Genomic DNA, 16162 nt, shown 5'->3' with positions numbered 1-16162 from the left:
GAGGCACGTTGGCGCAAGAGCGTTTAATCGGGGATCCTCGGGGACGGGGAAGGGGGGGGCTCAGGCTCGCGGCGGCCCCTCGGGGGACACGAGCAGCTCGAAGGGGACGAGGGGCCCGGCGAGGGCGCGCAGCTCGGCGCCCAGCGGGTTGGCGCGCAGGTTGAGGCGCCGCAGGGAGCGCATGGCGGCCAGCAGCTCCACGGGCACGTCTGCAAGGCAAAGAGCGCCGCGGGTTGCAATCGCTCCCTTACTCCGTGTCCTCCCTGCCCCCTTGAAAGAGAAAATCAAACAAAATAAAAAAAAGCACCACCGCGCTCGCGGGTCTCGTGGACGCGCTCAAGGGGAGTTGAGGCCGATACGGAAACCTAAACCTTAAAAGTCGACCCTAAGAAGAAAAGCAACAGGACTGCTAGAGGAGGAGGATGCGTTGGCCACCAAAATTAAAGAAATCCTTTTTTTTTTTTTTTGCCCAGATCTGATTTACTCCATCGATACTTGGTGCGGAGCTGCACTTCCCGTCATTTTTTAGCTTGCAGTCCCCCAAAAATCCCCCCCGCGGGGGTGGAAAGCTGACCTGGTGGCGTTAGGCCTGCTGATAACCGGGTTTTTCTTCCTAAGTTACAGTACCGAGGCTTCTCGGAAGTCGTAAAAGCCTCTTCCACCCGCCTCTCTTCCAGGTTTCTCCCTCCTCCTCTTGCTGCTGCTGCTTTTTGCAGCGCAACCGATGGGAAAAAGGAGAAAAAACTGACCGGGAGGGTAAGGTGAAAGCAAGTTATTGAACCGCGCTGCAGCTAGCCGCGTTTCCGTGCTGGTGCGATTAGAGCTGGTGGGATGCTCACAGCATTTTAAACCATGACGATTAGCTTATCCTGGAAGAGACGCAAACATAGGTTCTCTCTGGTGGCTATTTTTTTCTCTCCAGAAAACAGCCCTATTTTCTGCAATGCTACAGAGCTGGAAGCGCACGTATTCCGTAACGGCACGCATCCCATCAGGCCGCTCTCCGCTGTGGCTTCTGTAACTGCTCTTCACGATGGATTCGCTCATCGCGGCTCCGCTGTGTCATTTTGCATTTTCTTCTTGACGCACAGAAATCAATGCGTTAGGATAAATCTTATGCTCCCATAAGCCTCCGAGGTTACCCCAAGCAATAAACTCCAAATTGCTTAGATTTAAGCAGCTAAGCAAAGCAAACACCTCTTTTCCTGCTACGCCGAGACCACACCAACTCGCAAGTCTCAGCCTTGCTAAGGCTTTCCTTCCAGCTTCTAAAAAAAGCAATAAATGACCCTACGGCTCAGTCCCCAGGTTAACGAGCGATGACTCGTGTGCGGCACGAAGCCGGCTTGCGGGCTCGAGAAACGCAGCTCGCGGCGCCGACCCCAGCGGGGAGAAACGCCTCCCAGTCAATGAAGCAACTCTAAGAGCCGGGCTGCAAATTTTTCCTTTAGGTTTCCGTGAAAACCTGCACCCTTCACAGGGCAAATTGAAGCCATTTGCTTTCCAGACCGTGGTTTCAAAGGGTGCCAAGAGGCAGCGGTTCCTTGCCTTGTTCCAGTGCCCCAGAAGCAAGCGTGAAGAAAAGCTAGTTCACCTGAGCGTCAAGGGGGCTTTAACAGATGATGAATCATGGACAAAAAGCCATCCGGCAGGGATGCAGACCCATGAAGTCCTCAGCTTTCCTGCAGCCACATCCCCTCTGCTGCAATTCCCACGCTGCGTTGGAGCCTCACAGCCCCAGGAGGTAACCTCCACTTTGTATCTGCATGTCCCTGGACTGAGGGGGACATGCCAGACCCAAGGACAGGGGGTCCCTAACGCACACACACCCGCTTGCACCAGCCTGTGCCTGCTGCACCAGCCACCATGCACACAGGGCAGTCTCAGCACACCGCGGTCTGGCTGCTGGCAGGTCAGGGATCTCCTCTGCAATGGGGCTGCTCTTCACTTTGAGGTCTATTTGCTGTGACATCAATGTTGGGTGAGCAGGCACGCTGGAGAAGGCTGAAGCACCATCCTGAGCACAAAAAGCACAGGATCAGCTGCACACCAAAGCTATGCACAAACACCTCTTAGCTCCAGGGTTTGGAGCCACTATGGGTCATGCTGGGCAGCAGCACCCAACCCAGACCCCAGGAGACCCAGCCACACTCCTGCTTGGCCTCCCAAGAAACCCACATTCACTCAGCAACCAGCTTTCACTGCTCTCCTTCACACCTGCCTAGAGGCTAGCCAAGAGCACAGAGCTGCTTCCACCCACGCTCCTGCACCCAGCAGCAGCCTGAGCACTGCAAGAACCCACAGCCAGCGCTGCCTCCAGCCAACCTTTTTCAAAAGCATTGCTGAAAACCAGCTCACTGTCTCCACACTGCAACTTTAGCCCTGAGCTGTCGCATATCAACCCTGACTGCATCTCCAGGAGGATTATTCACATCTCTGCAAGCTACCACCATCACACAACAAGCTCACAGCCCTCTCGCATTGCAGCAGCCCTTCATCAGCCCAGCCAGTGCTCATCCCTGCTGTGACTATCTGCTCTACAGCACACTGACTACTCCCCCCACTGCTTTCTCATCCCCACACAGCCAGTGCAGTACCACCAGCTGATGAAAAGCCCTCCACCCACCTAGCCCACCCTCTGTAGAGGGCTTCTCTGCCTTCCACCAGCCTTTTATCCACAGCGGGGCCCCGGCTCGTTAGCAGAGCAAGCTGGGCCCCACGCTACAAAAGGCGGCGGGCGCTGCCTGTGCCTCTACATGAGCCTGAGCCCACCTGCAGGTGGTTTCCTCAAGGGCTCCTGCTATAGCCAGGCTGTAAGCAAGCTGTAGAGAGCTGGACTCTTGCATGGGCAGGGGGCAGAGAGGGGGTGTCACCTGCCACAGCACCTTCTGCCACCAAAGCACAGCTCTGCTGCAAGCATGGTCACATCACAGCCACCCTAGCCAGGGCATGGCAGTAGATGCAGCTGGATCTTAAATGCTCCAGGGAAATTCACAACAGCCCCAGAAAATTCAACTGCAGAAGAAATGACTCTGCTTGCATGGAGAAGAACTGAAACGCTGAAGCTCTGCTTTCATTGGTCACTTGGTGCTCCTGGATGGGACAGCATGCCAGGGAGGTGACACCTCTGATCTTCTTGGAGGCTCCTAGGCTCAGCAGCAGGATATGCATGATGGAGAACTAGGCTTTACCTGGCCTTCCCAGCACTACTTAAATAAGAGTGGTAGGAGAACAGGACTGTGATGGACCAGGCTGCACAGGAGTGAGTAGGACCAAAAAGCTCCTTGATGCCAGGCCTGCTCAGCAGGGTCAGATGCTGCTATTCAGCATGTGCTGTCATCCAGCTTCCCAAAATGTTTAGCTGGAGGAGGGTCTGCCAGCCCCGAGCTGGTGTTCACCACCTGAGCCCTTTAACTTGTATTTGCTCTCCTGCTGTAAGAAAAGAACAAAGTTATCCTTTTTGTGGAGAGGAGCAACTCTGGCCCCAGAGATGCTGGGCGAGAGGCGGAGGAGCGTGGCCTCGTCCGGCGAGAAACGGCGATGGGGTGGTGGCGTCGCCCTGCAGCACCGATCACCCTTCGCTTAGCGTGCGCTCTTCGTGCAAACAAACAGCGTTTGGAGACCTTGACTCCCACGTCATGCCCCACCGAAGTCAGCCAATTAGGTCCCAAAGCTACCGAGGGAGCTAACAGCTACACAGCTTTCTTTGGAAAATGGGAGGAAAAAAGGAGTAAGGAAACATACTTGGCTTTCACACAGAGGAACAAAGCAATATTTCATGTGTTGGGTTTCTACAGGAGGTGCCAGGGAGCAGCTGACGCTGCTAATAAAACCTGGATGCCAGCAGAGAGCTTTGCAGAAAACTGCTTTCCCACCCGCAGCCGAAGAGATCCTAGATAAAAAGCAAAATGTGTTGATTCGCTCTAATATTTACCTCCTTGGGGACTCGTGCAAGCTGTAGGATATGCGAGACCCAGTTCTCTGAAAACTTGTTCCTAGAATAACCTCTTTTATCTGCAGCTAACAGCCACCCCTTTCACCCAGCTTTTAGCTGCTCCAACTGTTTCTCTCTATTCCTTTGCGGGCAGAAGATTTTCTCCGGTTCCAGGGTCAGCGAAAGAGCAGCTTTTTGCTGCTCCCGCAGGAGGGTTTGTAGCTTTATGGCTCCTACTTGCTTGGCGAAACGCTCGGGCGGGTTTATGCGCTACACGAAAAGCAGGAGAGAGGGGAAACCCTGCGGGTGCTGCCCCGGGACCGGCTCCCCGACCCCAGCACCTGGTGGGAGCGCCCTCGTCCCTAATGCCTGAGCAAAGTGCAGAGTCCCAGCCTGGTGAATAGGGCTGCTCGAATGGCGCTTGATTTTTTTTATTTTTTTTTCCCTCTCCTCTCCCCTGTGAAAATCAGGGAACTGGTGCAAACTGGTGGAGGGCTCAACGGCGCGTGACGCCACCAGGATGGGCTCCGCCGGCACCGGCGAGCAGAGCAGGGGTGGGAAAACGAAGCGGGGCTGGGGCTGGGGCTCCCCCTCACCTGCGATCTCGTTCTCCTCCAGCTCGATGGTCTCGAGGGTGCTGACGGCGGCCAGCGGCTCGGGGAAGCGCCGGAAGCGGTTGCGGGAGAGGTTGATGGCGCGCAGGTGCGGCAGGGATCTCACCTCCTCTGGCAGCCGGTGCAGGAGGTTCCCTTCCAGGTCCAGCTCTGCAGTTCGGGCAGGGGAGAGGGGCGTCAGGGTGCGAGACCCGCGCTGGGGGAAACGCGACCCGCCGCGTGGGAACGCCGCCCGTCTCCTGCAGCGCCGAGCTTTCCGCGCTGTAAATACCCAGGCTAACGCCGGTGTGCGTAGGTGGCACCTACCCGGGCGATCGCCGGGGCATCTGCCCCCTCGCAAAGCCCCGCCGAGACCGGGCGCACCCCGAGGCAAGCTGAGGAAGGGCTGGGTGACGGCAACTTGGCTGGGGAGCGAAAAAAAAACCCACCCTGGGGACGCTCTCCTTTAGCCCATCCTGCGGCGTTTGCCCCTTTCCTCCTGCCTGGATTTGGAGCGGGGCCTCGTGCGCGCGCGCTGTGGGGAGCGGCTATTGCAAAGCAGCAGATCCTTGCAAGCAGCTGATGGGGCAGAAATATGGGAGAGCAACGAGAAAAACGTGCTGATTAAGAGGAAACGGAGCAGGTTTCAAACATGCAGTTTCTCGCCCCTAAGTGACGGCGGTTTGTACTCAAGGAGAGTATTGGTAGGAAAGCAGCGCTAGCTCGAGACTCGCACTATGCTTAAGTAGAGGCACGCTGCTGCTCGCTGTGAAACCCAAAGCAATGTGCTCCTGGCCAGCAAGCTGCCCTCCGACGGCAGGCAGCGCGCTGCCCGCAGGTCTCCGCCGCGGCCCCAGCGCCTGCCCCGGCCGCAGCATTTCCGTGGCACTTTCATGTGCAGAATATTACTGGGTTTTTTTGCATCTTAATCTCCTGCTGCTGGATCCAGTGACCTTCATCTCTCCTAAAGAGATGTTCCGTGCACATGGGGGGGGGGGGGAAGGAAGGGCAGCCCTTACCTCGCAGCTGGCTGAAGGTGGTCATGAACCTGCTGGTGAGCGCCTTGAGCTCGTTGTTGGCCAGCGTGATGCGGTGGATCCCGTCGGCGACGCTCCGCACGGCTTTGTAAATGCCCACGGGGAAGGTCATCAGCTTGCACTCGGCCAGATCTGCGCGGGGAAGGGGGGAGAGGAGAGGGGAGAGGAGACGATGGAGCCGGGCGCGTCTCCGAGACAGGCTGTGACGGGGCGAGGGGCAACGGGCATGAGTTGCGAGAGGGGCAATGCTGGTTAGATGCAAGGAAAATCCTCCCCGCAGGGATGGTCAAGCCCAGAACGGGGCCCGGAGAGGCAGTGGGGACACCCCCCCCCCCCGATCCGTGGAGACCTCCCTCGCTCGCCGGGATGTGGCCCTGAGCTCGAGCAGGGCCCGGATCTGATGCCTCCAGAGGTCCCATCAGCAAGGGAGCCCACCAACCCTACGTGGACCGCAAAAGCTGACCAAGATAAGAAAGCCAAACTGGAAGAACCCAGAAAAACTTGACGGCGTGGATTTGGGGAGCGGGAGAGCGGCCAGGAGCCGGGCGCCGCCGAGCAAGGCAGGAGGGCTAAGGTCCGAGCCCCCCGCAAGGTGCGCGGGCACCTCTCCAGCGGCGCGCGGCGCGGCCGACGGCTTTATTTAGACCGGCCGGCAGCGCTGCAAAGGGACCCGCTCCGGGACACCCGATCCTCCTGCCTGTTGCGTGGGGCGCCGAACTCACCCAGGGAGTCGCTTTTATTCTCCACCGTGTCGTTCACCTTCCGAGCCACTCGGGCGACGGCTTCTCCCATCTTTTTCTGCATCGCCTCCAGGGAAGCGCTTCTGCGGGAGGATCTGCAGCAGGAGACGGCGAGGGATCCGGTGACATCCCCCGGCGTCCCGGGCGAGGGGCACTAAAAATAAACGGCAGGGCAAACGCTCGGGGGCAGTCCCCTGGCAGGGGCGGCTGGCGGGGCGGCAGCGCTGCTCTGCCCGCGTTAGCTCGGTGCTGGGGGAGGCGGAGCGGCCCGGGTGGCCTTCGACACCGGTCAGGCTCCAAAGCGAGCGGAGCCCCGCTGCTGCGCCGGCGGTCCCGCGGGGCCGGACCCTGCTGTGCTCTGCCCTGCCTCTGACTCGGCCCTGGGGATGGTGTCGAACTTGTGTTGCTCATGCAGGGCACTGTGCCAGGGCATTGCACCGTGATGTGGTGGCACTGAGGGGGCTGCTGCACGGGGCAAGGGCTGTGCACGGAGCGGAGTCCGGAGCAATGCTGCGGGGCATTGCACGGGGACGCGGGGGAAGCAAGAGCAACGCTGTGGGGCATCGCATGGGGACGTGGGGGCGGCAAGTGCAACGCTGTGGGGCATTGCACAGGGCTGGGGGGCCGGGGGGCAGGCAGAGCAGCGCTGCGGGGCGTTGTGCGGGGCCGGGGGGCTGCGGGGCGTTGCGCGGCGGGGCCCGGCCTTACCGGGCGCAGCGCGGCCGCCTCCGGGCCGGGCCCGCGCGGAAGGACGGCGGCAGCTGCCGCCCGCGGGGCGGACCCGACGGGGAACTGCGGCCGCCGCGCAGCCAATCAGCGCGGGACCCTCGGGATCCGCTGGGGCGGGAGCCGCCGGGATCCCCCCCCCCCGCCCCCAATCATCACCACCCGGCTGCGAACAAAAGGGGGCGGGGGGGGCGGCTTCCCACGCCGGGAGTCGAACCCGGGCCGCCTGGGTGAAAGCCAGGAATCCTCACCGCTAGACCACGTGGGAGCGGCGGCCGCCGTCGGGGGCCGCGCCGCCGCCAAGCGCCGCCGCCAAGCGCCGCCGCCGGGGCCAGCGCCGGGGGGGGGGGGCGGTCCCGGGCGGGGTGGGGGCGGCCCCGCGTGGGAGGGGCGGCCCCGCGTGGGGGGGGCGGTCCCGGGCGGGGTGGGGGCGGCCCCGCGTGGGAGGGGCGGCCCCGCGTGGGGGGGGCGGTCCCGGGCGGGGTGGGGGCGGCCCCGCGTGGGAGGGGCGGCCCCGCGCTGGGGGGGAGCGGCCCCGCGCGGAAGGGGCGGCCCCGGGGGGGCGGCCCCGGGGGCGGTGCCGGGGGTCCCCGGGCGGCCCGCGGCGCGGCCCGCCCCCGGCGCGCCTCGGCGGGGACAAAGGCGCGGGCCATGGCGTCGGGCGGCGGCGGCGGGCACCAGGCGAGCCAGAGCCGCGCCATCCCCGCCCGCACGCGCACCGTGGCCATCAGCGACGCGGCGCAGCTGCCCCACGACTACTGCACCACCCCCGGCGGCACCCTCTTCTCCACCACCCCCGGCGGTGAGCCCGCGCCGAGCCGTGCCGAGCCGAGCCGGGCCGCGCCGCGCCGCGCCGAGCCGGGCGGGGCCGCGCCGCCTCCGCCGCTCCGCAGCGCGGCGGCTCCGGCGGCGCGTGACCTTGGCTGCGCGCGGGGCTGCGCGCGGGGCTGCGCGCGGGGTTGCGCGGCCCGCGGCGGGGCTCGTCCTGCCCCCCGGCCCGGCCCGGCCCGGCCCGGCCCGGCCCGCACGGAGCGCAGAGCTCCTCGGCAGCGCGACCTGCCCGGGCCTGGCGCTCCGCGGCTGCAACGTGGCCCTACCGCTGCCGCCCCGAGCAGCGACACGTGCGGGCACGGCCGGAGGGCGACACCCGCGCCCGGGGGGGACACGGGGCGGGGGTGTGGGGGCGAAAACCCGGGATACCCTCTCTACCGACCCGCAGTTGCCCTAATCCGCAGCGCTTTGCAAGTAGGACGCGCGCGGCGCTTTGCAGGAGACGGAGTATCCGGCCGCCGAGCGGCCGCCCGCGGGCGAGACGTTTGACGTGAGCAGGAAAACGGGACGAAGCTCGCGCGGCCGCCGCCGCCCGCTCCCGCGACGCGAAATACGCGGGGCCCCTTGCCTGGAAAAACGCGGCGCGGCGCGCCGGCGCACCGTCCGCTTCAGACGAGCAGCGCGAGGGCTGGGGTCGCGCACAAGCTTCGCTTTAAAAGAGGGGAGAAGAGCGTGCGCGCGCTTGCACGCACGCACGCGGTAGTCACCCAGGGTGATGCTTTTGCTAACTCTCAACCCCTTTCCGGACGCAGAACTTCGCCCCGAGCTGGGGTTGCCAGCGCTGCTCGTCGTTTTTGAATTCCTTTGCGCGCTTTGCCTTCGGGTCGCTGCCGCGATGCCCGGACTGAAAAGCAGCCTTGTGTTTACGCCGGTAACCGGCCTCTGCGAGTCCTCTGAGTCACCTACTTAGCGTGCTGTCAAAAATTGGCCTCGCTGGGCAATCGCGCGGAGCGGCTTCTGCGTCGCGACGGAGCGTGAGCGCGCAGGTTGCTCCGTGTCCTGGCTCTCTGGGAGCTCCCGATAGAAGCCGAAAGCGGGACGCAAAGGCGATGGTGGCTTTTTTTTCCTACCCACAGCTGTGCGCCCCGCTAAGAATAGCTTCCTGCAATTCTTATCTTGGAATGAAAACCATTGCATTTTACTCCTTAGCCCTGATAAAGTTGTTTTTGCTGGGGAGCGAGTTCCACCTCCCTCTGTTGGCATCTCCAGGACAAAAAATGTAAACGTCTGAGGCCCTTAACAGCTCGAGCGTGGCCCCGCTGTTGGCCGTAGAAACTCCCTGGAGCCAGAAGCCAGCCTAGGTGCTTCCTGGTAGCGAATATTTTGCATTTGCAGTAGAAAGCAGAGTGAAACTTCCATGGTTGTCTGCATATGTGGTGGCTGCTCTGCTGCTGAGGCCTCCGTGTCCCACCTGGGGCGCCGGGGAAGGAGCGCGTTGAACGGTGGATGCTTCTTCCTCTTAGTGTAGACGGGAATACCCTGGTCTGTGGATAGCCAGGTGGGGCTGCACCATTCCTGGTCCGGGTTGTGTCTCCCGCCGCCGGTGCTCCTGGCCTGGAGAAGGGCTTGCAGGACCACGGCCGGGAGAAGCCCCCAAAACAAGGCGTGGGGGCACACTGTGGCCGGACCTCGGCTGCGACCCTCGGTGGTTTCCCGGCGTTGCCGTATCGGCTGCCACCGCTGTGCGCGGGTACGAGCGGGCGTACTAGCCGTGGTGCGCGCGGGGTGCCGATGCGTTGACCCTCCCAAAGCATCCTTGGGCTTTAGCAGAGGTCCTTCGTGAGGAAACTTGTCCTCTCCTGTGGGTGAACACGAGGTTTTGGGGCGCAGGGCTGCTGGTTGACTCCTCCTGCAGACACGAAAGCTTGGGGAAGGTCCAAGGGGCTGTGAAGGGGAGGTTCGGCAGCACGTCGAGGAAGAGCAGCCCCGGCGGCGCTCGAGGCTGAGCGCCCCGGGAGCGGGCGGGCAGGATGCGTCCTGACGCGCCGGTCCTGCCCTCTCGCCCGTGCCTAGGTACCCGGATCATCTACGACCGCAAGTTCCTGCTTGACCGCCGCAACTCGCCCATGGCCCAGACGCCGCCGTGCCATCTCCCGAATATTCCCGGTGTCACCAGCCCCGGCTCTGCGGCCGAGGAGCCCAAAGCGGAGGTGAACAACCTGAACAACCACGACGGGAAGCCTTCGATGGGTAAGAGAGCGGCGCTCCCGCCCGCTCCCTCGGTATCCGCGCGAAGCCGCCCCGGCCCGCGGGGATTTTGTTGGGGCTTTTCCGGGCGAGCCTTTCCGTAGCGTTTGCCCCCTTCCCGTACGCGCCTGCCTCACCCCTCGCCGTCTCTCGCCAGGCGACGACGCGCAGTTCGAGATGGACATCTGATCGGCCGGCGGAGAGGCAGCGACTCCCGACACCTGCGCGCACCGAATTCGGCGGAGCCGTCGGCCCCGAGCCGAGCGGGAGCTGCCGCGGGAGGCTCCGTGTCCCCCCCCCCCCACCCCGCGGGCTCTCCGTGGCCACTTCCCCCTTTCGACCCCTTCTTTATTTTATTTTTGCCCCCACACACCCGATTTCTCTGGCCGGCCACGTCGCGGACAGGCGCTGAAGGTACTTCCGAAACGGCTCGTTCCCGATGCCTCCTTACGCCGGCAACCGTCCTGTCCTCGCCCCGGCCCCGGTGCGAAACTCGTTTTAAGGACTACGCGTGAAAATCGAGGGTTTTTAAGCGGCTGACCGCCCCCTTCCCGGCGGCTCGGCAGGGTTCGGGGCCGCGCCGCGCCGCTCGGCCCCTTCTCCCGGAGGCTCGGCCCGGGATGGGGCGAAGCGTCCCGCCGCGGCCCTGCTCCTCGGGCGCCGCGCGCCCCGCGGCCGCCGGCCCCGCTCCCCTTCCCGCAGAGCCCCGCGTCTAGAAAGCCCTGGGTTTTATCTTCGGTACTGAAAAGGGGCGCTTTCCTGGTAACTCCTTTTTTGGGCTGGGGTGAACGTGTCCTGAAAAGTGCTCTCTCTATTTCTTACCCCCCCCCCATTTTTTTTTTTTAATTCCCCCCCCTTCAAAATGTGAATAACACAGGAGCAAAATCCCTCGGCGACGTTTGCCGTCTCAGGAATCGGCTTGGGCCGCGGCGCGCGTGGGGAGGCGCGGGGTCTCCTCAGAGCCCGTGCCCTCCCCCTTTGGGTCCCCACCGGGACCGGGACCTGGACGCGGACCGCCGACGGTGGCTCGTTTGCGTGCTCCTACTGCCCCGCTACGGAGCGATGAAACCCCTGGGGAGCTGGGAAGGGCCCTCAGGGGCGTAGTTGGGTTTGCAGCGCTGGCCTCCTGCTCTGGCTCTCGTCCGGCCCCGGGTGGGAACGAGCTGTGGGCACGTAGGTGTCTAGCACCGTTTCGGTTGCTCTAGGCTGCCCTGCCTGGCTCTGGCCCCAGCTCCGGGTACGTGGGGTCGTCCGTTGGTCCTGCATCGTTTCTGCTGGTCCTGTGTCATTTCGGCCAGTCGTGTGTAGCTCCTTTGGCTGCTCTCCCAAGCGCGCTAGATGCCTACAGGCAGCCAGACCTGCCTGGCGGTGTCGGGGCTCTGACGTGCCAGGTCGACCATGCGCTGGATCTGGTTTCCAAACTCGTAGAAGGATCTTACTACCCTATTTTGAACGATGAGCTCACCAAAGACAGCCTCGGAGTGGCTTGCTCTGGCTTGCAAGCTACCTGGCTGCTAGTTAGTCCCAGGGTACTGGAGGAGTTTGCACAGCGTAGTCTCATTTTCTCTGAAAAAAACCCAGAGAGGAGCAGTGGGGTGCCGGGTGTCACACGACCTTGCTCCCTGCTCACTTCTTGCCCTTCTCTGGCTGTCAGCTTCTTTCTTCTGACAGAGCAAAACAAGCGTGCTCAAGCTCTTCCCTTGCATCCTTCCCTCCAATATTCCTGGAGGCACAAAGGTCGACGTGCGAGAGGATTCGAGGACGTGTCGGTGGTGGTCTTGAGTGCTCTACCTGTTTGCCTTTTGCTTCTGCAAAACTACTACTCAGCACCAAGCTGAGAGCCTGCTTGACCTTTCAGACGTTTCAGGTCTGTAAGAGAGCTTTTCCATTCGGAGATTTTATTTTATTCTTTTTTTGCTCTTCTGGGTGAGAGCTTTGGCCTGGAGAAGGTTTTAATACCGTGGTTTCTTTGAAAGAACTAAATGCAGCAGCGACATGGAGAGCTAAGATGCAGGTGCTTTTTTCCTTCGGTGCTTCGCCTCCCCGTATCCCTTCCCAGGGAGATTTTCAAAAGGGATTGTGGCCTTTGGATGGAAAAGCTCTCTTGCATCCCTTTCTGAGGATACGAGCTGGCCGCTTGGCCAGGCGAAGGGCTACCAGACAGCTGCGATAAGCTCTTGGTCTTGTCACAGCTGTCTAAGGTCTTCCAAAGCTCTTGGGAGGAACTGCTTTCCTTTCCGAGCTTTGGCTGCACATACAACGTGCCTTTGACAGCTCAGGCGTGTTTCGGACCGCTCTGTTCTCCGGTCTAATTAGTCTGCGGATGCGGCATTTCTCCCCTGGGCTCTCAAATCTGTCTTGCTAAATCAGCCTCAGAGGGCAGGACGAAATCGTTTTCTAATTTCGCCCTTTGCTCCGCCTCCTCTCTTCCACCCTGGTAGGGACCGGTTCTTACATCTCTTCCGTCACGAAGATCTTGTGTTTTGGCTTGAGCATCTCGTGCAAGTTACGCCAGTGCCTGGCGGCTCTTTGGCTTCTCGCAGCGCTCGGTGACCGGCATCGCGTGCTGGGGAAGATGCTGCTCCGAAACTGGGCGTATCGGGAAGGCGAGGGGAGCTGGCGCGGCGTGCACGTGCGGCGTCCTCCTCCTCGTCTTCTCGGCCGGTTTAGTCGTTCGCCCGGCTCTGTGGCCTGTCTAGGAAACTGCTCGGTGACGCGGAGCCGGTTGGCTTCATCAACCGGTCACCGAGATGGGTCAAAACCTAAGTGAAGGCCCAGAACGCTGCATCTTCGGGGAGATGCTGTATCGCCCGAAATACCCGCGTTTCATCTTCCACCTAGACCTCATCTTCCACCTAGGCTTCAGCTGGCAGCTCCCACTTGAGTGCCTGCTCCCCCTCCCTTCCTCAGAAGGGCGGCCAGGGTCCCTTCGGCGTCGGGCGGCCCGGGGCGGCCGCTGCCGCCGTCCCCCGCCTCGCTGGCAGACGGCTCTTCTCCCCCCGCGCCCGTGGCGTGGCGGTGGTGGCCTTGCCTGCCCGCTCCGTGCTCGTGCCCTGCTTTCTGTTCTCAGAGACAGTGTTAAAATCCTCCAGTTCAGGTGCGTGGTGGATACGTTCAGCATCAAAGATGCAGCGTTTGTGCACTTTTTTTTTCGGTAATTTATTTCTCTAGGTGTGTTTGGTTCGGATTGGTGCAGTGCCTAGTTTTAAGCTACCATCTTCGATCTAGTTTTTCCACGTAGAGGTAAGAGTTAAAAGAGCTCAACTCTTTCAGGAGGTTTCTGTCCTCCCGTCCTGGTGGGAGGAGAAACCAAAACCAAGGCAACGTGAAGTCTCCTGGTAGCAAACATCCTTTCCTTTGGACTGCATCTCACGCCGTGTGGATCTGGCGTGAACTCGCTTCGCCAGATCCTCGAATGGAGATGGTTAGAGAGAAAGGCTTTGCACCCAAAGTCCACCCGACTTGAGGCTTCTGGTCCCTTTGGCACCGTTGCTCTGATTCAAACCCCGCCACGTAGCGTGCGGCAGGTTGCGACGTGTGCTTTGAGCCATTAACTGGGAGATGGCCACCTCGGGCGCCCGAGTGAATGAGTGCGAGTAGAAATACGTATATGTGTGTGGGGTGGATGTTTATAACACACACAAATATATATATTATATATAAATAAATATATTTTCCTTAAAACGAAGATCCTAGGGAGTCTGTTGCATCCTTGGATTGAAGGAGCAGCAGCAGCAGGGCAGGGGCCGCGAAAACGTTCTCGCTTGAGCATGGGAGATCGCTCGAACGTGCACCATCGACGCCGGCAGAGCGACTCGTTTGGCAAAATCTGCTCTCGAAGCCAAGATAAATAAATAAAAATAAAATAATTGGAGGACAGTTACCTTGCGGGCGGGAGCCAGAAGAAACACGGCTGGAGAGAGCTTCAGTCGCCGTGTAGACCACGCGACACTCCTGGACCTTCCTTTATAAAGATGCAGAACCGCTTTCCCACCCCCCCCTTTTTTTTTCTCTTTTCCCTGAACGCCCCCTTCCCCGCCTCCGTTTGCTGGCCCCTCCGCTTTGTACGAGTTCCCTTTTTAAACGGGATCCTGGCTGAAAAGCAAGGAGCGCCCGACGTGTCTCTGGGCAGCCTCTCCGCCGCTCGGCGTTCGGGGTTGTATTTTTTACTGTCTTTCGAAACAGGTGTTTGGGAGGGAAAAAATCAAAAGCTCTCACCGGTGGTTGCTGTTACGGTGCGATCAATAAACATCTTGATTCTATTAAAACGCGCTGCTCGAGTTTCCTCAACCGCGGGCGGCGCGGGGGCCGGGAAGCGCGGCCCCGCGTTCCCCCCTCGCTTCGCGCCGCCCGGCGTAGCGGGAAATCCCTCCCCGGCGGCGCGGTGCCGCCGTGACCTCCCGTGGACGCCGGCGCGCGTTGCATTGCAGCCGGCGCGGCGCCGCGGGGGATGCCTGCGGGAGACGGCGGGGGGGGGGGAAAGGGGGGGGTCTTGGAGCAATTGCTGAAGCCCCCCCTTGACTTGCGCTTGCAGGTGAATTCTCTGCAGGTTCAACATTAACGCCTGCTAGGGGACAACGCGCGCCCTCGGCGTGATTCCGTTTCTTTTTTTGTGATTTTGCGACCGCGACTTTTTGCGGCAAGCCGAGCGCCCGCAGGCAGCGCTTTCCCGGGGCGGCAGGTTGGGGGCCGAGCTGTTCTCCTGGGTGCAGCTAGTAGTTTCTTTGAAGGACTGAAAGGAAATGAGAGCGAACAGCCTGGTTGAGAAATCGTCATCCCATGAACAATCACTTCTGCCAGCAGCCAAGAGTAACGTCTAAAGCGGCCCGGGAGCGGCGCCCAGCCCTCCGCGCCCTGAGGACGCGTCCGTGCAGATCCCTCTGTACGGAGAGGTCCACCCAGCGCGAGAAACTAGACCTGGAGCCGCGCACGTGCCCACGGCGGGGACACAGACCAGAGCGGGTTGTGACCCTCCCTGGTCCCCCTCCAGCCCAGCCTCGACAGCAGCTGCGGCTCTCGCATCTCTGCAGCTTCGTTTTTGGAAGAAATCCATCTTCGCTTCGTTCTCTGCCCTGACCGAAACCGGCTGAAGACGGTCTTGAGGCTGGTCCCGCTGGGCTCCTGCTGCTGGACTACTCGAAAGAGCTCCTGTAGTGAGTCTCCTTTCCTGAGGTTCTTGGAGACCGGTGGTTTCTACCCGGCCCGCCGATGCTGAGGTCCCAGGAGGTGAGGCAGGCCTGGCCCGGCCTCAGTTTCCACCAGGGAAGTCCTTGTTGTCACCGCTGCAGGTGTTCAAGGGACCCAAGCAGTCAGGGCCTGCTCCGGAGGCCTGGAGAGCTCAGGCCACCCTGCTGTCTCCCGAGGGCTGTATTTCCCTGCTCCAGGCCCCGCAAGTCCTCGTGCGAGGCAGGAAGAGGCGGCGAGCGGCTCTCGGAGGGGCTTGCTCTTAGGCCTGGCCTCTACAACCAGCCGCGTGTTGGCTGCTGCCCCTGGGCTTCCCGATCAGCTCTGCCCAAGCTTGTCTCGCGGCGCTTCTGACCCGTGCTCTGCGGCCTCGTGGCAACGCTTCAAGCTCCCTCGGAGTGGTCTTCCTTGCTCTCGGTGGCTTTGGCTGCGGCTGTCCCTCAGGGTTCTTCCGGCCCGAGGAGTTATAAAGGCTTCCTCAGGGGCCCGCTGCGCCTACAGAAGCACGTCCAAGCGGGGCGCCTCAGCCTCCGGCACGGCGCTGTGCCTGCTCCCGCCAAGCACCCGCACCCGCCGCGTCGGAGCTCAAGCTGCATCCCGAGCTCGCGCCCGGGCGCCCGTGCCGGAGAGGCCGTCCCCGCTCGCCGCCGGGCCGGGGGCAACGCCGTTGCCACGGCCGTTTGCTACGGCCCTTCCCGGCGGAAATCCGTCTTGCACGTGTCAGGGCGGGCAGGCGGAGGCTTTCTCCGCGCTCGGCGTATTGCTGCCGCGGCAGGAACGGGTTGCAAAATCGGAAGGACGTGGCTTGAGGCTGGCTGGCGAGGGGCGCCGGCGGCGAACGGCGCAAGAGAGCGCCGCGAGGCCTGCGCCGGGCCCTGCAAACTCTCCCCTCCTCGCTGAGGGCGCGCGCCTGCTTTCCCGAAGGCCCCG

General features: G+C 61.9%; 2 protein-coding genes and 1 non-coding gene across 5 annotated transcripts; 1 reads left to right on the top strand and 2 right to left on the bottom strand.

The window, feature by feature from the left end:
* Positions 1-4: 4 nt before the first annotated feature.
* LRRC20 (leucine rich repeat containing 20) lies at positions 5-7347 on the bottom strand. Of its 3 annotated transcripts, none has more exons than XM_062580087.1 (5): positions 7282-7347; positions 6287-6458; positions 5547-5696; positions 4531-4698; positions 5-263 (listed from the first exon to the last, which is right to left on the bottom strand). In XM_062580087.1, the coding sequence occupies exons 2-5, from the start codon at positions 6366-6368 to the stop codon at positions 61-63; spliced, it is 603 nt and encodes a 200-aa protein (XP_062436071.1). In that variant the 5' UTR covers positions 6369-6458; positions 7282-7347; the 3' UTR covers positions 5-60. The 3 variants fall into 3 exon arrangements, with proteins under 3 accessions (XP_062436071.1, XP_062436070.1, XP_062436072.1); XM_062580086.1 differs by lacking the exon at positions 7282-7347 and adding an exon at positions 7013-7080; XM_062580088.1 differs by lacking the exon at positions 7282-7347 and adding an exon at positions 7013-7080 and having other exon boundaries at positions 5-209.
* On the bottom strand, positions 7227-7298 carry TRNAE-UUC (transfer RNA glutamic acid (anticodon UUC)). Its single transcript has one exon. It is a non-coding gene; the product is annotated as a tRNA-Glu (tRNA).
* A 309-nt stretch (positions 7348-7656) lies between the features above and the next one.
* EIF4EBP2 (eukaryotic translation initiation factor 4E binding protein 2) lies at positions 7657-14316 on the top strand. The gene is made up of 3 exons (XM_062580207.1): positions 7657-7832; positions 9875-10051; positions 10206-14316. Exons 1-3 carry the CDS (start codon positions 7682-7684, stop codon positions 10235-10237), a joined length of 360 nt encoding a protein of 119 aa, XP_062436191.1. The 5' UTR covers positions 7657-7681; the 3' UTR covers positions 10238-14316.
* Positions 14317-16162: the final 1846 nt, after the last annotated feature.

Source organism: Rhea pennata, chromosome 7 (genome assembly GCF_028389875.1).
Source record: "Rhea pennata isolate bPtePen1 chromosome 7, bPtePen1.pri, whole genome shotgun sequence".
In the NCBI taxonomy this organism is placed as follows: Eukaryota; Metazoa; Chordata; class Aves; order Rheiformes; family Rheidae; genus Rhea; species Rhea pennata.
This window is presented reverse-complemented; position numbering and strand designations above follow the sequence as displayed.

Bases quoted from the DNA above. Each gene is read 5' to 3' on its own strand.
- LRRC20 (XM_062580087.1), bottom strand. From the start codon at position 6,368: ATGCAGAAAAAGATGGGAGAAGCCGTCGCCCGAGTGGCTCGGAAGGTG. The intron at 5,697-6,286 runs GTGAGTTCGGCG...TTCCCCGCGCAG, and splicing joins GAATAAAAGCGACTCCCTGG to ATCTGGCCGAGTGCAAGCTG. The intron at 4,699-5,546 runs GTAAGGGCTGCC...CCCGAACTGCAG, and splicing joins CACCTTCAGCCAGCTGCGAG to AGCTGGACCTGGAAGGGAAC.
- EIF4EBP2 (XM_062580207.1), top strand. From the start codon at position 7,682: ATGGCGTCGGGCGGCGGCGGCGGGCACCAGGCGAGCCAGAGCCGCGCC. The intron at 7,833-9,874 runs GTGAGCCCGCGC...GCCCGTGCCTAG, and splicing joins CTTCTCCACCACCCCCGGCG to GTACCCGGATCATCTACGAC. The intron at 10,052-10,205 runs GTAAGAGAGCGG...GTCTCTCGCCAG, and splicing joins CGACGGGAAGCCTTCGATGG to GCGACGACGCGCAGTTCGAG.